The sequence below is a fragment of the Callithrix jacchus genome, chromosome 6 (assembly GCF_049354715.1).
Source record: "Callithrix jacchus isolate 240 chromosome 6, calJac240_pri, whole genome shotgun sequence".
Classification (NCBI taxonomy): domain Eukaryota; kingdom Metazoa; phylum Chordata; class Mammalia; order Primates; family Cebidae; genus Callithrix; species Callithrix jacchus.
The window spans coordinates 97371110-97387451 of NC_133507.1; the positions used below are offsets into that span (position 1 = coordinate 97371110).

Here is a 16342-nt window from a genome sequence, read left to right on the forward strand (position 1 = left end):
CTTACCTCCCACCAGGGAGATAAATAGGTAAGAAGGCACTTGTGACTTTGGATTGTGTGAGTGACTCCATGGATGGATGGATGGATGGATGAATGGATGGATGGATGAATAAATGAAAATATGGGTGTAATTTGAGGCACTGTTCTTGAGAGCATAAAAACAATTTTGAGAATACAGATATAGGGTAAGGATTTAAAGAGCTACTTTTTATTTTTTAGAAGCTGCAGAAAACTCCGTAAGGACAAGCCTGTGGATAACACACCTTCAGAAACTCAGACTACTAAAATGAGAATTTTTGTTTGTGTTTACTATCTCTGTATTCCAGCACACTTAATTCTTTAAAAAGTCTGTGTTAATTTTTGGGAGGATTGGGGTACATTCCATAATTGGCATAGTACAATTTATTAAACTCCCATGCTCTTCCAAAGTCAGTGAGTTTTACATACCAATCCTGTTGAGTTTCCTGCTGAACGATCTCACTGCACAAAATCCTGTGAAGATCCACAACTTAGAATATGATTCCAACTCACTGACTTTTATGCCTTATGGATGTTAATAGAGTCTCCTAAAGCATATAATCAAAGTGATTTTGTTTTTGTTTTAAAGTTTTGGGGGCAACACTGATATTACGTATTGGAAAAAGTATATAAAGACATTTCTTTCATATGAGTTTTGGCTCTAAATGTTTCTCTAAAATCTGCTCTCACCCTTACTGTCTAAGGGGATGAGTAATTAAATGATCTGCTGTGGAAAGGCTAATTAATTTAACCATTACTCAGGGACTGCCGCCACTGGTCTCCCCATCTGCCCACACGACAGGTGCACCTGGCACTTGACATTGTCATGGCCTCTGTGGCGGGTGACTCCCCAGGGCTTCTCTGTATGTGGAGAGAATGGGTCTTGGCCTCCTTAGAGGAGCAAACCTGTTCCCCCCATAAGCATACCAGATCACCATTGGGCTCTTATTCTTGGGATGCACCAGAAATGGGGAAAGTTGATGATTAATTGAGTCTTCTCTTTAAGATTTTAGTGTTTGATTCTCTGCCTCAAGGCACAAATGAGGGTAATCATCTATCTAATTTCTGTGCAGACATTTGGTGATATCTTCACAGGGAAACAATATAGGGTGGAGGGAACAAACCCTATGCCTAAGCATTGGTTTATATGGGGAGTTTCATTATTATTTTCCTTCTACTCTGCCAGAAATATAGATTTATAGTACTTGGAATTCAATGTGTTTCTGAAAATTTATGATAGTAGTTTTCCCACTGATTCTCATTAAAATGGTCAAAAATGTGTTGTGTCTATGGAGACCCCCAAATTCTTGCATTATTTATGATGACCTCCCTAGTAGTAGAGGCAGTGGTAACAGGCAATAGTAGATACAGAGGCACAAGTTCTAATAAATAGGATTCTAGTTAATAGTTATTAACTAGACAATAATATTATTCAAGTCTAATAAAGTTATTCATTGCTATTTTACATATTTGTAAAAACATGAATGGCCATATTTAAACTTTTGAGCAGTGAGATGATAGGCACGCTTTCCAACCTGCACGAGCAGCCTCCATTTACCCATGGAAGGTAGGCATTGCTGCATATTAGCAGTGTTGACCAGCAGCCTCCAGGGGCCCTATGACCTTTTTAAAGATCCATGAGGTCAAAATTATTTTCGTAAGAATACTAAGACGTTATTTGCCTTTTTTGTTCTCATTCTCTCATGAGCGTACAGTGGCTTGCCAGAGGCCACCCCACATGTGACATTGCAGCATATTGAATGTATTAATAGAAGCAAATATGAGAATCCAGATGTCATTTTTGTTAGCCAGATATTAAAAACTTTTACAGAATTATAAAACAGTGCTACTCATTGTATTATATTTTTTAAAATTATAGTTAAATGTCATAATTATGTTTATGTTAACCTGTAATAAAAGTATTGTTCTTTTAAATTAATTAATATATATATTTTTGGTTAATTTTGAAGATGGTAAGTATCAGTAGATATAACTGACAAAAACAAAAGCTCTTTGGAATTCTCAGTAATTTTTTTTGCGGAGTATAAAGGGATTCTTAATCCAAAAATTTGATTAACTTCTATATCATAGAGATGATAATAACACCTACCTCATGGGATTCCTTGAGATTAAAGAATATCATATGAGGTATTTAGAATAGTGCCTTACATAGCAACTGTTCAATAAATATCAGCGATTATGACTATCTTTTTAAATGGAAAAGTAAAATAGGTCCAGTATCTCTCAAAGAAGTGACATGAAATAAAATCCTGACGCCAAAGTGGCAGAACTTGGTGCTGAACAAAAGTCTAACAGCATTGCATTCAAAAGACTTAATGAATTTAAGGAATAATTTAGAACATGTAATAGACATTATTCCTAATTGAAATATTTCTGAGGACAGATCTGTTCTATGTAATTTGTTGCTGAAAAGTTGAAATTGAAAAAATCTTAGAAATAGCAGAAAGTGCCTACTTATTAAAGGAAGTTCAAATTTGATCTTTTGATAAGATAGTCACCTAATGTGTTTTAAAATCTAGCTTTGAATGCAGAGTGTTATACTTACTGTGTCTTATGACACTGGTATGCTTAGAAATGCTTTCTCCATCTATCAATACTGAGTCTTTGACTTTGGAACTGTATTATTATTTATATTTACTTCCCAGGCCCTAGAACAGTACCAGGCCTGCAGTAAACTTACATTAAGTGTTTGCTGAATACGTAAGAATTTCCATTATTGCTGGATTATATAGTTTCAGTTAGCAGAATATTCTGAATTAATAAAAATTTATATAGGTGTATTTAATACATAAACATAAGTGTTAAATACTTTAAAGGAACTGAACCTAAAAATCAAAACTAATATGAACATAGAGTCTTGTACAGAGAGTAAAATGGGATTCTTTAATATGGCAATATCTTTACCACAGTAGAGGAAACTGACTTTGGATTGCTAAGATGCCCAAGAAATTTTTTTCTTTTTAAATTCCTATGTAAGCATGTTCATTTGTTATACTTTATTTTTCTGGAAAGGTCAAGCAATCACACAAATTATCTTGCATGTTCATCAAATCACAGAGTATTTCACATATTGACAGCTTGCTTGATATGAGCGGGATCTGCCTTTTAAGTGCATTGCCTGTATGGGGTATTTGGGACAAGGAGTCTTACAATGAGTAGAAATAATTCTTCCCACTTACACTAAGTGCCCTTGCTGCTCTTCCATCAGGGCATCCTCAAAGGAGCACCATCTGTCCTGTGGAGAGTGGAGCACACAGCATCTCCATTCTCTCCCATTCAGAGTGGGTGCAAGTCCTGGGCTTCCTGAAGAGTGGCAAGGGGACATTGATTTGTCTCCCAATAGGCATGCCCTGGACACTCATGCAACAGATGGCTCTGTAGCAATGCGGCCTGAGTTCACACATCACAAACTGAATACATTCTCCCCCACCAACAAGCTGCTTTCTCCTTTGGGGATGTTCTTTTAAACATGCAAACCTTGCAAGTCTTTTCTAAATTTTACAAATGCCAACATCCTGTTGGCTTCATTGTGAACACTGTTTCAATGGACTTAAGTTGCAGATGTGTCTGTGGTATTCTGAAGAATATATAAAACATATAAAATGTTGTCGTTTATGATCTTTAGTTCAGATAGTCTGGGCTATATTGAAGGGCCTTAGAAACTTAAAACTAATTCTCCATTTGAATATAAAATTGAATAATAAGAGTAGCTCTGTTTTATTCTTCCTGGAGAGAAAAATTATCTTTACATTTAACTGTAAGAGAAGTACTGTGGTCTCTTGTTTCATCGTGTGTATATTCTTTGTATTCTTCTTTTATATCTGTTCTATAAATAAGAACCCACAGCTCTTGATAAAACATCCCTGTGCATTTGTTTGGTAATCATAAAGTCAATACCCACTTCATGTTGAGCTACTGGCTTTGCCACAAACACTAAACAAAACAGTGATGCATTGTTTTAGCACAGTTGTCTGTTTCCAGCAGATGAACTGAGGCCTTTAAATAGGAGCAAGGGTGTATGTGTATGTGAGTGTATTTAATTTGTCTTGGGTAGCTTGCAAATCGAGCATTCTTTATTTTCTACACAAAGCTGTTTGTAAGAACTTTGAATTTGCATGAAAAAGATACTAGTCCCAATTGGTTTCACACATATATTGGGACCGTGGAGGTTTGAAGATATGGCATGCCAGGAACTACTAAATCCGGGGACAAATGAGATTCTGTGAAAAAGGCAGAGCCATTTATTTTTAATATTTTTATTGAGTTGATAATTTGATTTCAGAAATAACATCTAGAAATCATGAGTATTTTATCAGAGGTTTTTACCATGTCAAAAACTTCAGCACTTCCTTAGTTTTAAAAAAGAAACTTTTTACACAAAAATAACATTTTCATACAAAAATAAAATACAAATTCTACCTTAAAAAATCCAGTTGATGTAAAATGTACACACAAGGACTTGAAATATTTGAAATATACAAGTTATCGAACCTAAAGAAAGAATCCCTTATTTGTTGTGTTTCAGCACTGGAAACCTACTTTTCAAAGGAAATATAATTCAGATGCCTACTGCATAAAATGTAGTTGAAATGCCCTTTCTGTAGTGGGACTTAGCTGCCACTGGCTTTGCCCACTGACTCCATGGGAGGACTCTGAACTGTCTGTTAGACCCCTGAGGGATCTCTGTTGGATAATATAATAGGTTACATTGCCTGCATAAATGTTTTAAAACAATTATGGAGCATGGTCCCCAAAAGACATTTGTGTTTGCTGTTCTTACAAATTCTGCTCCTTCATCACCTAGCTACCCTGAGTTAGGGTAACTTCCAGTTGTCTGCATCTAAGCAATTTCCGCAGTTGTAGATACAGAGGGCTAGGAGCCGGGCTGGGTTTGGGGATTGCCTCCCCTGTGGCCTATGCTTCTCTGAAATTTTCCATCTTTGCATTACCTATTTCCACATGGCTGTTTGAATTTGGGCATTTCTCCATTCACATGGTGGTAGGTCAGATATAAAATGGTGTTTTTAGTTTTTATATATTTTACTCTCCATTTCACCAAATCATGGGGCTAGAATGCTGCTCCTTTAGAGATGGTCCATTTATGTTGATTTATTCATTTTGTTCCTTCTGCATTGAATGCCAAAGAATATAATGTGTGGACAGTCTATAACATTTCATAATTTATTAATATAGTATTTTCCTTTTTAAAAACTATGTAATGACTAAAACCATTAAGCTTTTCTTTCACATGAATTAATAAGATTTGAGAAGCACCTTACAGTGTGACAGTCCTAATAGTTTATAAAGGCCATCTCTTTTAAGCATAAAGTAGTGATGTTCCTAACATTTACACTGTATTAGGACTCTTTTATCTTTTAGTAGGATGATGGGGATAAGATAGACTCTTGATCTGTTCCTGGAAATGTCTCTTTTATGTTACATTGCTCTTGTGAAAAATTAACATACAATTAGCATATATATTAAATCTTTCTCTGAAGCTTCAACAATTAGAAATGATGATTCAAGGCAATTTTCTGGAACATTCTTACATTCGTAGTTCTGTATCTGTCTTTTAGTTGAAGTTCTCTAAGTGTGGTCCTGGGACCCTGGGTATCTCCAAGATACTTTCAAGGGATCTGCAAGGTCAAAACTATTTTTGCCGTAACACTAAGATGGTATTTGCCTTTTTCACTCAGCTTTCATGAGTGGAGTTTTCTAGAAGCCACATGACATGTTCTGTCGTAACAGATTAAATGCTGAAGCAGATATGAGAATGCAGCTGTCTTCTATTAAGCCAGACATTAAAGATAGTTGCAGAATTCTAAAGCAGTATCACTCTTCTCACAACACTTATTTTTTCCCTTTATTTTCAAAATGTATTTTTGTTTTGGAATTACTGTTAAGATGACTTTTAATTAAAGTGTTTTACTTATGTTGTCATGGGTTTATTGGCATTTTTTGGTGATTTAATAACTATCTTAATAAATTACATTTTTATTTATATGTGGTAGCAATAGGTAGTAATCCATAAAAACAAAAGCTCTTTGGGATACTCAATTTTTCTGCATACAAAAGAGTCAAATATTTGGGAACTCAGATATTAGGGAACTGCTCTTCTACAGTCTCCTCATTCATTGCTCTTACATAGGAATTTACTATGTTGAAGCTTACTCAGATATTTACATGGTGGCCTATGGAAGTTGTGCTTTTCATAATTTTAGGATGTATGTGAAAAAGCTTTTGTGGTCAACTGGAGCTAGAGGGTACCCTGTGGGAATCAGGGTGTGTGTGTAGAGTACACCTGTGTTGAGTACTACATAAATGCAAAATGGTAATATTATTTAAAATTCTGTTATACTAGGCAAGTTGATATTAGATTCTATAACTGATTCCTCATTCAGCAAGTCACAAATATTTATTTTGTTCCTACTAAGGGGCCTTAGTAGTTGTTAAAGAGATGAGCTAAATATAATCTCCACTCAGGCAACCAGCTGTTACAGTAAAATATTAACTACACCACAACTGACCACCTGCAAAAACGAATGGATCATCATTTTTGGTTGCTACTGTTCTGGTCAAGGAGGAATTTATGGTCTTATTTAGAATAAAAATATATTGAATAAACAGTTGGGTAAAATATGAGACAATGTGTTTATCATACTTTAGATGAGAAGTTAAATGCCTCCATGTTTCAGTATACAGAAAAGAGTGTGGCAAGTGAGTTCAGGTATTGTGGTGAGAAGTTATTTATCATTAGCATTAAAGTTGCGGCTGGTGTTCTGGCAGTGTTGCTGTGCTTTCGCATAGGGAGGACCGATAGGGACATATTCACTTTGTGATTATTCAGCAAGCTGTGCTCTTATGATTTCTTAATTTTGCTGCATACCTTATACTTCATTTAAAAAGTAAAGAGATTTTAAATTTAAAATATCTCTGTAGCATGTTAGACTGTTTGCAGTTTGTACTTAAAAGCATTTGTCCAAAGACTCATTGCTTATAGTTACTTCTTATTTTTCTTTAATTTAGCAAAGCTTCTCTATAGGTGCCTCTCAAGTTCAAGGAAATGAGTCATTTGATGCTGAGTCTTCAGTTGGTGAATAGTCTGTCTTCTTTTTTCTTTCTAGTAATGTATTACTATGATATTTTTAATACAAATTACATGGGTCAGTTGGTTTTAAAAATATACATTTTTGAGAAGTTTTTAATCAAAGTAATATATGCACATACTTTAGAAATCAAATGCAATGATATATGCCCTGCCTTTCCTACTCGGCATCTTACACTCCTGACACAGCCTGTCTCCATTCTTTTAGATCAAACCTTCTGTGCTTTCCATCCTTGTATCTAAATAATATGCTTGGACTTCTGTTTCTAGATCACTTTTAAACATTCTGTATTATCTTTCTATTATGGAAGATAAGGATTTAGTGTTTCTGTACTACCTGTTTCTTCATGCCTCCCTTTTTCTAATTTTTTTATTAAATTGTAAATTAATTCAGTCAATAATTACAATAATAAAACAAAGTAAATGTCATTCACAGCTGAGTCTAGTAGAAGTTTAGAATTGCATTTCTTGAATAACTTTGTTTTTTCTAGCATTAATAATTGCCACTTCCTTCCATTGGCTTAGGTTTTCATATTCTACTTTCTTATTCTTAAGCTTTAAAGTAAAACTCTAAAACTCTTCTCAATACTTACAAACACATAGGTAATTTATTTTGGTTCAACTTTTATTCTTAGAGTCATCCTTCTGAGGCTCTCCATCCTCTTGCTGCAATCCAGATTGGTTTTCCTCTGGATTCCTACATAGCTGTTGTCCAGGGGCTTCTTTTTAAGAAGAAAAGAAAAAAAATATATCAAGAAAAGAAAATAAAAATTCCAATTCTTTATTAGATTTCTTATTTCTCATTACCCAGTCTCTCTCTTTGCTTGGGACAGTTGCATATTGCAGTAAAAAAGAATTTATAGATTTATTTGATACAAATTTTGACAGTGTAATAATATTAAATCTTTCAATCCATGAATGTGGCATATATTTCTAATAGTTTCCTTTAATCCTTGTTAGCAGTGTTTTGTACTTTTTAGTATAGCGGTCTTGCAAATCTTTTGCTAAATGTATTTCCTAAATGTCTTATTTTTTGACATTATTATAAATAGATGCTTTAAAAGCTTTATTTTCCAATTGTTTGGTACTAGTATATAAAATATAATTATTTTTGTACATTGGCTTCTATCTGCTGACTTTGCTAAATTCACTTTTTAGTTGTGTAGTAAATTCCATCAGATTTTCTACTTAGAAAATAATGTCATCTATAAATAGATACAGTTTTACCTCTTCCTTTTTGATATTCATGTCTTTTATTTCTTTATCTTGTCATATCAAGTTGTATAGGAGTTTTGCTTCTATTTGCATTTTATATAAATAGGAAATAAAGTATGTACTATTTGTACTTGCTTCTGTTGCTCAACAGCATATTTGTGGTATTCTATATATTGTGATTAAATGTAGATTATTCCTTTTCAGTGTCATATAGTATTCCAGCATATAACTATGCTGAAGTTGACGTATTTATTCATTGTTAATGTGTATGTGCATTTTCAGCTTATAAGGTTACTAAAGTGCTATTATGAACATTCTGGTACTTGTCTTTTGGTGAACATATACTTGTATTTCTGTTCAGTTTAGACTTCGGAGTGGAACTGCTGTTTCATAGAGTATGGAGCATGTGATTCTCATGTTTTCTTTGACTCTATAAGTATTTACCATTGTTACCCCTATACTACATTTTAACAGTTTCTGGGGAAAGGAGAGAAATTAATATGTTTAAAACAGGAGTCACTCATATCCTTCTCTTTCAATTCTTTGTTCCTTTCATTGGTTCTTTTCACTGAGCTCCTTTCATCTGTTCACTAGGACTTGAGTCAGAGAATACATAGGAGCTTTCTGCTTACTTGGCCTCTCTAGCTAGGCACGTGGCTTCCATCCCTTCGTGGCTACTTCCTATCTACTCTGTTGCCCCTTCTTACAGGTATACTAAGGTCCTGCCACAGACTCCCAAAACTTGTATGCCTGGAATGTCTCCTATTCTAGTCTCCCTTCTTCTAGTCTGTGCCTTTAGGTGTTTATCAGAGAGAACTATTTCTACTAAAAGACTGCCCAGCTGCAACCAAACAAAAGCACATGTCTTCTAGATAGTTGTAGGCATTTCAAAGATCCAAGCACTTTGGAAAGAAGAAATTTTCCCTTCTGTTTTCCCCAGTGGGAACATTTCTAGGGATTGAACTGCTTCCCCTATTTGTATATAGCTGATCCTGTGCAAATGGAAGACTAAAAGATGAAATATCACTCAAATAGTTCCTCATCTTGATAGTAGGATGGTAGTAGAAGAATATCAGGGGAAATCCTTATAAAACTAACATTTAGGGATTACCAGAAGAGTTCATTTACTCCTATGACATCTATCAACATTTTTAAAGAATAATTGAAAATCTATCTAAAATGAATATCTATCACTTTGCAACAGTATTGTGAAAATTTTGGTGAATATTGGATATATTTTAAGTAGAACCAGAATTATAAGGAATCTAAAAGTCAATCACATTGTTAAATAAGGAATACTAAAATAAATAATCTGATTTTTAAATATACATTTTTATATACTGAAAAATGATAAGCAGAATTTTTATTTAGGGTTTGTAGTAAGGAAATCTAAAATTTGATCCTAAAAAACTACTATATACCAGCTGAGGACTCAGTGTATTAGACTTTTGGGGCCTCAGTTTCTTCATCTATAAAATGGGCATACTGAAATCACCCATTGGATTGTTGTCAGGGTCAAATGAGAACAGGTACAATTCCCAGCATGGTGCCTATTATGTAGCAAGCATGCAAATGATTTTCTATTGTTATTTTAAAAATAGAAAGGAGGGCCGGGCGCGGTGGCTCAAGCCTGTAATCCCAGCACTTTGGGAGGCCGAGGCGGGTGGATCACGAGGTCAAGAGATCGAGGCCATCCTGGTCAACATGGTGAAACCCCGTCTCTACTAAAAATACAGAAAATTAGCTGGACATGGTGGCACGTGCCTGTAATCCCAGCTACTCGGGAGGCTGAGGCAGGAGAATTGCCTGAACCCAGGAGGCGGAAGTTGTGGTGAGCCGAGATCGCGCCATAGCACTCCAGCCTGGGTAACAAGGGCGAAACTCTTTCTCAAAAAAAAAAAAAAAAAAAAAAAAAAAATAGAAAGGAATTACATTTTGTTAGCTTCTTAATATTTATTATTGATACAGAGAGCAGCAAAAGAAATAAAAATAATTAAAGATGTATAAGCAAAGTTGAAGAGAAAAGACAAATATGGTGATGAAAAATTTATTTATGAGTGATATATGTTAATGAACTGAAAGCAAAGCATCTACTCAGCATTTAACATTTATTTGGCTATTAAAAAAATCCATGGCAAAAAAAAATCTCTTTCATGACACTCAATGAAAACAATGCATTCAGGACCAATCACTTTAAATATTTATAGAAAGTATAATGGAGGAAGTGAGCTAAACCAAGGAAGGAATTCCTCTAGAGACCTCAAAAGAATGTTTCACGGTCATGCCAGTGTCACCTCTACCCTGAGAATGGTCAACTAATCATGTGTTTTTGTTTCTCCAGGGAGAAGTTGGCAGTGGCCCGACTGCAGCGAGAAGTTGCCCAAAGAACAAGTGAGGGGGCCATGGTAAGTCCTGACTGCCTTCTCCTCATTTCATAGCATCCAGAGGTCTCTGGCTTGAAAGCTACTTTGCCTCATTAAGGATATCTATGGAAAATATTTGCTTGCAGCAAGCTTAATGATATTTTGGCAAATGATGTATTTATAACAGAATTTATACAACTTGGCCATTTGCCAACAGAGTGAGAGAGATTAATTTTTAAAAATGAGGCTTTAAATAAGATGTTCAGATGTCCAAGGATTATAAGGCTTTGTTTTGTGAAGGTTTCCTGGATGCCCAGACTTCCAGCAATGACCACGATGTCTGTAAATGAGTGACAGTTCAACATAATTCAACCCTCTCAGCTCTTTGAACTTAAAAAAAGAACACTAAGATGTTTGCTAATGTAATTGTCTTTAATATTTTCCTACTCTTTACTATTTGCAATATATTTTTCCTTGTCCTTTTCAGCTTGTGCCATTTGGAAAACTGATGTTTCCTTGTTTTTTGAATTGTACTAAAAATCAATATGGTTGTTTTGGTCCACGGCAACTTCATTTTATAGACCGTCTTTGCCAAAGTATCTGCCTCTGTGTCACTTATAACATCAGAGATGACTGTCTGGGGACCTGGGGAATGCATGTGTGGAGTAACTGCTGTTGCGACTTCTGAAACAAAAATACAGCACCAGATTTATTTTTTCTCCCACTTATGGTAAAACAATGGAATGTGTGCAAGTTTTCAGTAAAAGAATTAGATAAGTAGCACATTTTTATACCCCGAAGACTACTTCCATTTTATTTCATGAGAGTTAATTGACAGGCCATCCACTGAAAAAGGTATGAAATGTGTAAAATATGCTGGCCTCATACTTCTCTCAGCAGGGAAATCAAAGGGCTAGAATAAGAGGCCAAATGTTGAGAGGTGTCTGGAAGACACAGTGGCCCCCTAAGCATGCTAAAATACTTAGGAAGGTGATCAGTGTTTATGTTGCTAGTGATCTTAATGCAGAAAGAATCTTGAATGTTCAAATGACATGAAGAAACATTCATGGCTGGGTGCAGTGGCTCACACCTGTAATCTCAGCACTTTGGGAGGTCAAGGTGGGCAGATCACCTGAGGTCAGGAGTTTGAGACCAGCCTAGCCAACATTGTGAAACCTTGTCTCTACTAAAAATACAAAAATTAGCCTGGCATGGTGGTGGGTGCCTATAATCCCAGCTACTCAGGAGGATGAGACATGAGAATCACTTGAACCTGGGAGGCGGAGGTTGCAGTGAGACAAGATCATGCCACTGCACACTGCACTCCAAAAACCCTCTCAAAAAAAAAAAAAAAAGAAAAACATTCATGAGCATCTTTGAGCAATGAAATGGAAACAAGATGGAGAAAATAAAGGTCTAGTTGGATGGTGGACTGAGCATTTCCAATCTGGACTTCTCCCTGCATTTCAAAATATTGATGGGCTTGGTCATTCTGTAGTGTATTGGTCTTTTGTTTAGGACTAGCTCCTGCTCACCACTTCATTAGTCATGTTCTAGTTGAATGTGAGGAAGTAACTTTTTTAGGTCAGTTGCCTCATCATTAAAATGAGGAGGTGGAAATTTTGGGATTCCTTTACTTCGTGGATTGTGCTCTTGAGCATTTGCTCATATAAAGTTTTCATGATATGCATCTCTTCCTGGTAATAACTAAATGTTATTTAAGCTCATAAGAAGAACAGGCCTTGAAAGAACGAACTTTGATTCTTTCTCACTCTGACATTGAGTTGAAATGATCCCAGACAGCTGTCTAGTCTTTTACAAAGACAAATCCCCCTTTTTAAAACATTGTAGAAGTTTAGTGTAGAAAATACCCAGAAAACACAGGCACAAGGATGACCCCAACTGCTCAAAAAATGACTTCGGAAAAGTTATGAATGTTTCATTATTGTAATTTTAATTATGGTAATGAAAAATCACACTTTTGTATTGATTGGTTGGACAAATATTTATTGAGCGTTTATTCTGTGCCCAGCACTATTCTAGTCACTGGAGGTACAGTGAGCACAGGCAAAATCTGACAGCTTACAGTTTAGTGGTTGGTGAGACAGATATTCGATATGATTAAAATGTTAGGACATAGAAGCAGCTATGAGAAAAAAGAGCCAGGGTAGGGGACATTTAAAATAGGATGTGCATATTATTGGGAGGCCGTTGTGGGAGGATTATCTGAGCTCCGGAGTTTAAACCCGGCCTGGGAAACATAGTGAAACCGCATCTCTATAAAAATACAAAAAATTAGCCAGGCATGGTGGTGCGCACCTGTAGTCCTATCTACTTGGGAGGCTGAGGCAGGAGGATCACTTGAACACAGGAGGCAGAGGTTGCAGTGAGCCATGATCATACCACTGCATTCTAGCCTGGGTGACAGAGCAAAACCCTGTTGATCAATCAATCAATGGAACACGTATAGTAGTAAATCACTGAAAAGTTAATATCTGAGCAAAACCTGAAGGAGATGAAGGAGTTTTTACCATGGGGATGTTGGGAGGAGGGGCATTCCAGTAGGGATATCAGCAAACACAAAGACCTGAGTTCCAGGGGAACTGCAGGCAGGCAGGCCTGGCTTGAGGGGAGTGAGGGGAGACGGTGAAGAGTTAAAAGAGAAAGCAAAAAAGTGATGGGGGTTGGGAGGTAGGGAGGATGGGAGGTATGGGTGCACCATCAAGGTCCCAGTGGATCCCTGCCTCAGGCTTTGAGAGAGAGGAATGTTCAGAAGACTTCTGGCAAGGCCCAGGTACTAAGCGATTGAACTTAATACTATTCATATTCTTACCATCTCCCTTCCCATTCCATGATTTGTCACATCTCAATTCCTTGGAGACACGGTAAGCCCTGATTTTCATTAATGTCTTTATTTTAGTTTTTCTCCTTCTTTCTAACTTGTTCTCCCTGTTCCTTTACATAGTCAAATTCCTCTGAGTTTTCTATTTAATTATATGCTTCAGCTTCTCTGCTCCTAAAATTCATTTATTTTTGAAGTCCTGATTCTTTCAGTATCTGACAGCTTCTAAAAATTAGGCAGTTCTATTAATCCTTTAAATTTAATTATTGCTGTTACAAGGGCTTTTTCACAGAACTTTTGTTACATCTATAGCAGAAATGGAAAATAGTTCATCACAACTAGATTATTGTATGTATTCAGAGATTATTGTTTACAGTTTTCTATATTTTTATTCACATGAAAGGAAAAATGGTATGGAAGAAGTCAGGCTGTCTTTACAGAGAAGTTATATAATTAAATTAAGACTGGTATCTACTTTTGAAGTCATTGACAAAGCTGGTATAATCAAAGTCTTTAACACAATGCATGACCTCTTTAAAATTTGGTTTTATGCAATAAATCTCTATGCTTACAAGTTTTAAGATAGCCCCAAGGCAGCATTTTGAGAGATTTACTTTATTTTATTTTATTTTTGAGATGGAGTTTCGCTCTTGTTGCCCAGGCTGGAGTGCAGTGGTGTGATCTCAGCTCACTGCAACCTCTGCCTCCCAGGTTTAAGCGATGCTCCTGCCTCAGCCTCCAAAGTAGCTGGGATTACAGGCACTCACCACCACACCCAGCTAAGTTTTGTATTTCTAGTAGAAATGGGGTTTCACCATGTTTGCCAGGCTGGTCTCAAACTCCCAACCTCAGAGGATCCACCCGCCTTGACCTCCCAAAGTGCTGAGATTACAGATGTGAGCTATCACACCCGGCCAAGATTTCTTTTATTTTTTAATAAACTTTTTAGTTTGAAATAATTTTAGATTTACAGAAATGTTACACTCCTACCTACTCGTTACTCAGTTTCTTCTAACATTAACATCTTACATAACTATGTAGTTGTCAAAACTAAGAGATTAGCATTGGCATACTACTATTAATTAAGCTTAAGACTTTATTAGAGCAGTTTTTCTGGCAATGCCCCTTTTCTGATCTAAGATCCAGTACAGGGTACCACATTGCATTTTCTTCTAAAAATAAGAGAACATCTTTTTCATGATGAATTGAGCACATATGTAGAAGTAGAAATAACATGAGCTTGAAAGTGAGACCAGTCTGGCTCCAAAGTCCATCCCCCCAGTAGTTACCTAATTACTGTTAACTTGCACATGTTACTTCACTGTTATTATTATCTTTTTAAATCAGTGTTGTCGGCTTTTGTGTTCCATTAACTCACATCTTTATTTTTGGAAACTTTCTTCAGCATACTAGATGATATTTGTTTTCTTTGTTCTTAATTTCCTCTTCCAGGATAGAAATGCCACCACTGTTTTTCATAGGTACTGTTCAGTTTTGTTTTTGTTTTTTTACAAACTCTTTGTGATTATGTTTCTATTCATCCTGGGAGTTGTTTCAGCCTGTGCTGAAATATCACAGACTCAGTTTACTGAGAGGTCTCTTCTGTCCTTAACACTTGAGTATTGTCTTAAATATTGGTATGTATAAAAAAGGTCCACTCTACCCCCAAGAGTATGAAGATATTCATTCTCATTATCTTCTAGAACTTTTATAGTTTTTTTAATGTACATTTTTACAAATTTCAGGTATAATTAATTTGGCATGAGGTAGAGATCAGAGATAAATTTTTCCCCAAATTAATAGCTAATTTTTCAACACCATCTGTTGAACAGCGCAGCCTTTATTACTACTCTTACTGTATTAGAAATGCTCATATCAACCTATGTCAATTACTTGACTGCTTATACCTTTCCATTGAAAGTTCTATTACACAAACTAGTCCTGAAAATAAAATATGAGACCCCCAACTCACTTTTAAAGAAAAAACTTTTTATTACGGAAAAATTGCATACATAATCTAGAGTGTTTTCATGTGTCTTACACCCGGTTTTCTTTATTATGAATACTTTACATTAGTATGGTACACTTGTCACAGTTGATAAACTAATATTGATGCACTATTAATGAAGTCCATACTTTATCCAGATTTCCATAGTTTTGCCTAATGTCCTTTTTCTGCTCCAGGATCTAGTCCAAGATACACATTACATTTACTTGTCATACTCCTAAAGCTTCTCTTGGTTTTGACAGTTTCTCAGGCTTTCCTTGTTTTTGATAACTTGTTAAGAAGTACTGGTTAGGTTTATGTCTCATTATGTGTCTCACTGGGACTTGTCTGATGGTTTTCTCACGATTAGATTTGGGTATATTTTTGGGAAGTATGAGTTAAATTTTCATTTTTTATCACACCATATTAAAAGTATATGTCATCAACATGACTTGCCACTGTTTTTTTGCTTTGAGACAGGGTCTTGTTCTGTTGCCCACACTGGAGTGGTGTGGTGCAATTTCAGTTCTCTGCAACCTCTCCTCCTGGGCTCAAGAGATTCTTCCACCTCAGCCTCCCAAGTAACTGGGACTACAGGTGCATGCCACCACGCCCAGCTAAATTTTATAATTTTTGTAGAGACAAGGTCTTGCCCCATTGTCCAGGCTGGTCTCGAACTCCTGGGCTCGAGCAATCTGCCTGCCTTTGCTTTCCAAAGTGTTGGAATTATGGGTGTGAGCCACTGCACCTGGCCTAATTTGTCACTGTTGAGATGAATCTTGATCATTTGTC

The 16342-nt window shown here is 36.0% G+C and overlaps 1 protein-coding gene across 7 annotated transcripts in view; it reads left to right on the forward strand.

Annotated features, from left to right (window-relative positions):
• The window catches only part of NCKAP5 (NCK associated protein 5), a 1002432-nt gene that overhangs the window by 432114 nt on the left and 553976 nt on the right, over positions 1–16342 (forward strand). For all 7 annotated transcript variants that reach the window (XM_035305069.3, XM_078327941.1, XM_035305072.3 and 4 more), the window contains one exon: positions 10700–10763. In XM_035305069.3, coding sequence (XP_035160960.3) covers positions 10700–10763 — 64 coding nt within the window. The remainder of the gene's footprint in view (positions 1–10699; positions 10764–16342) is intronic.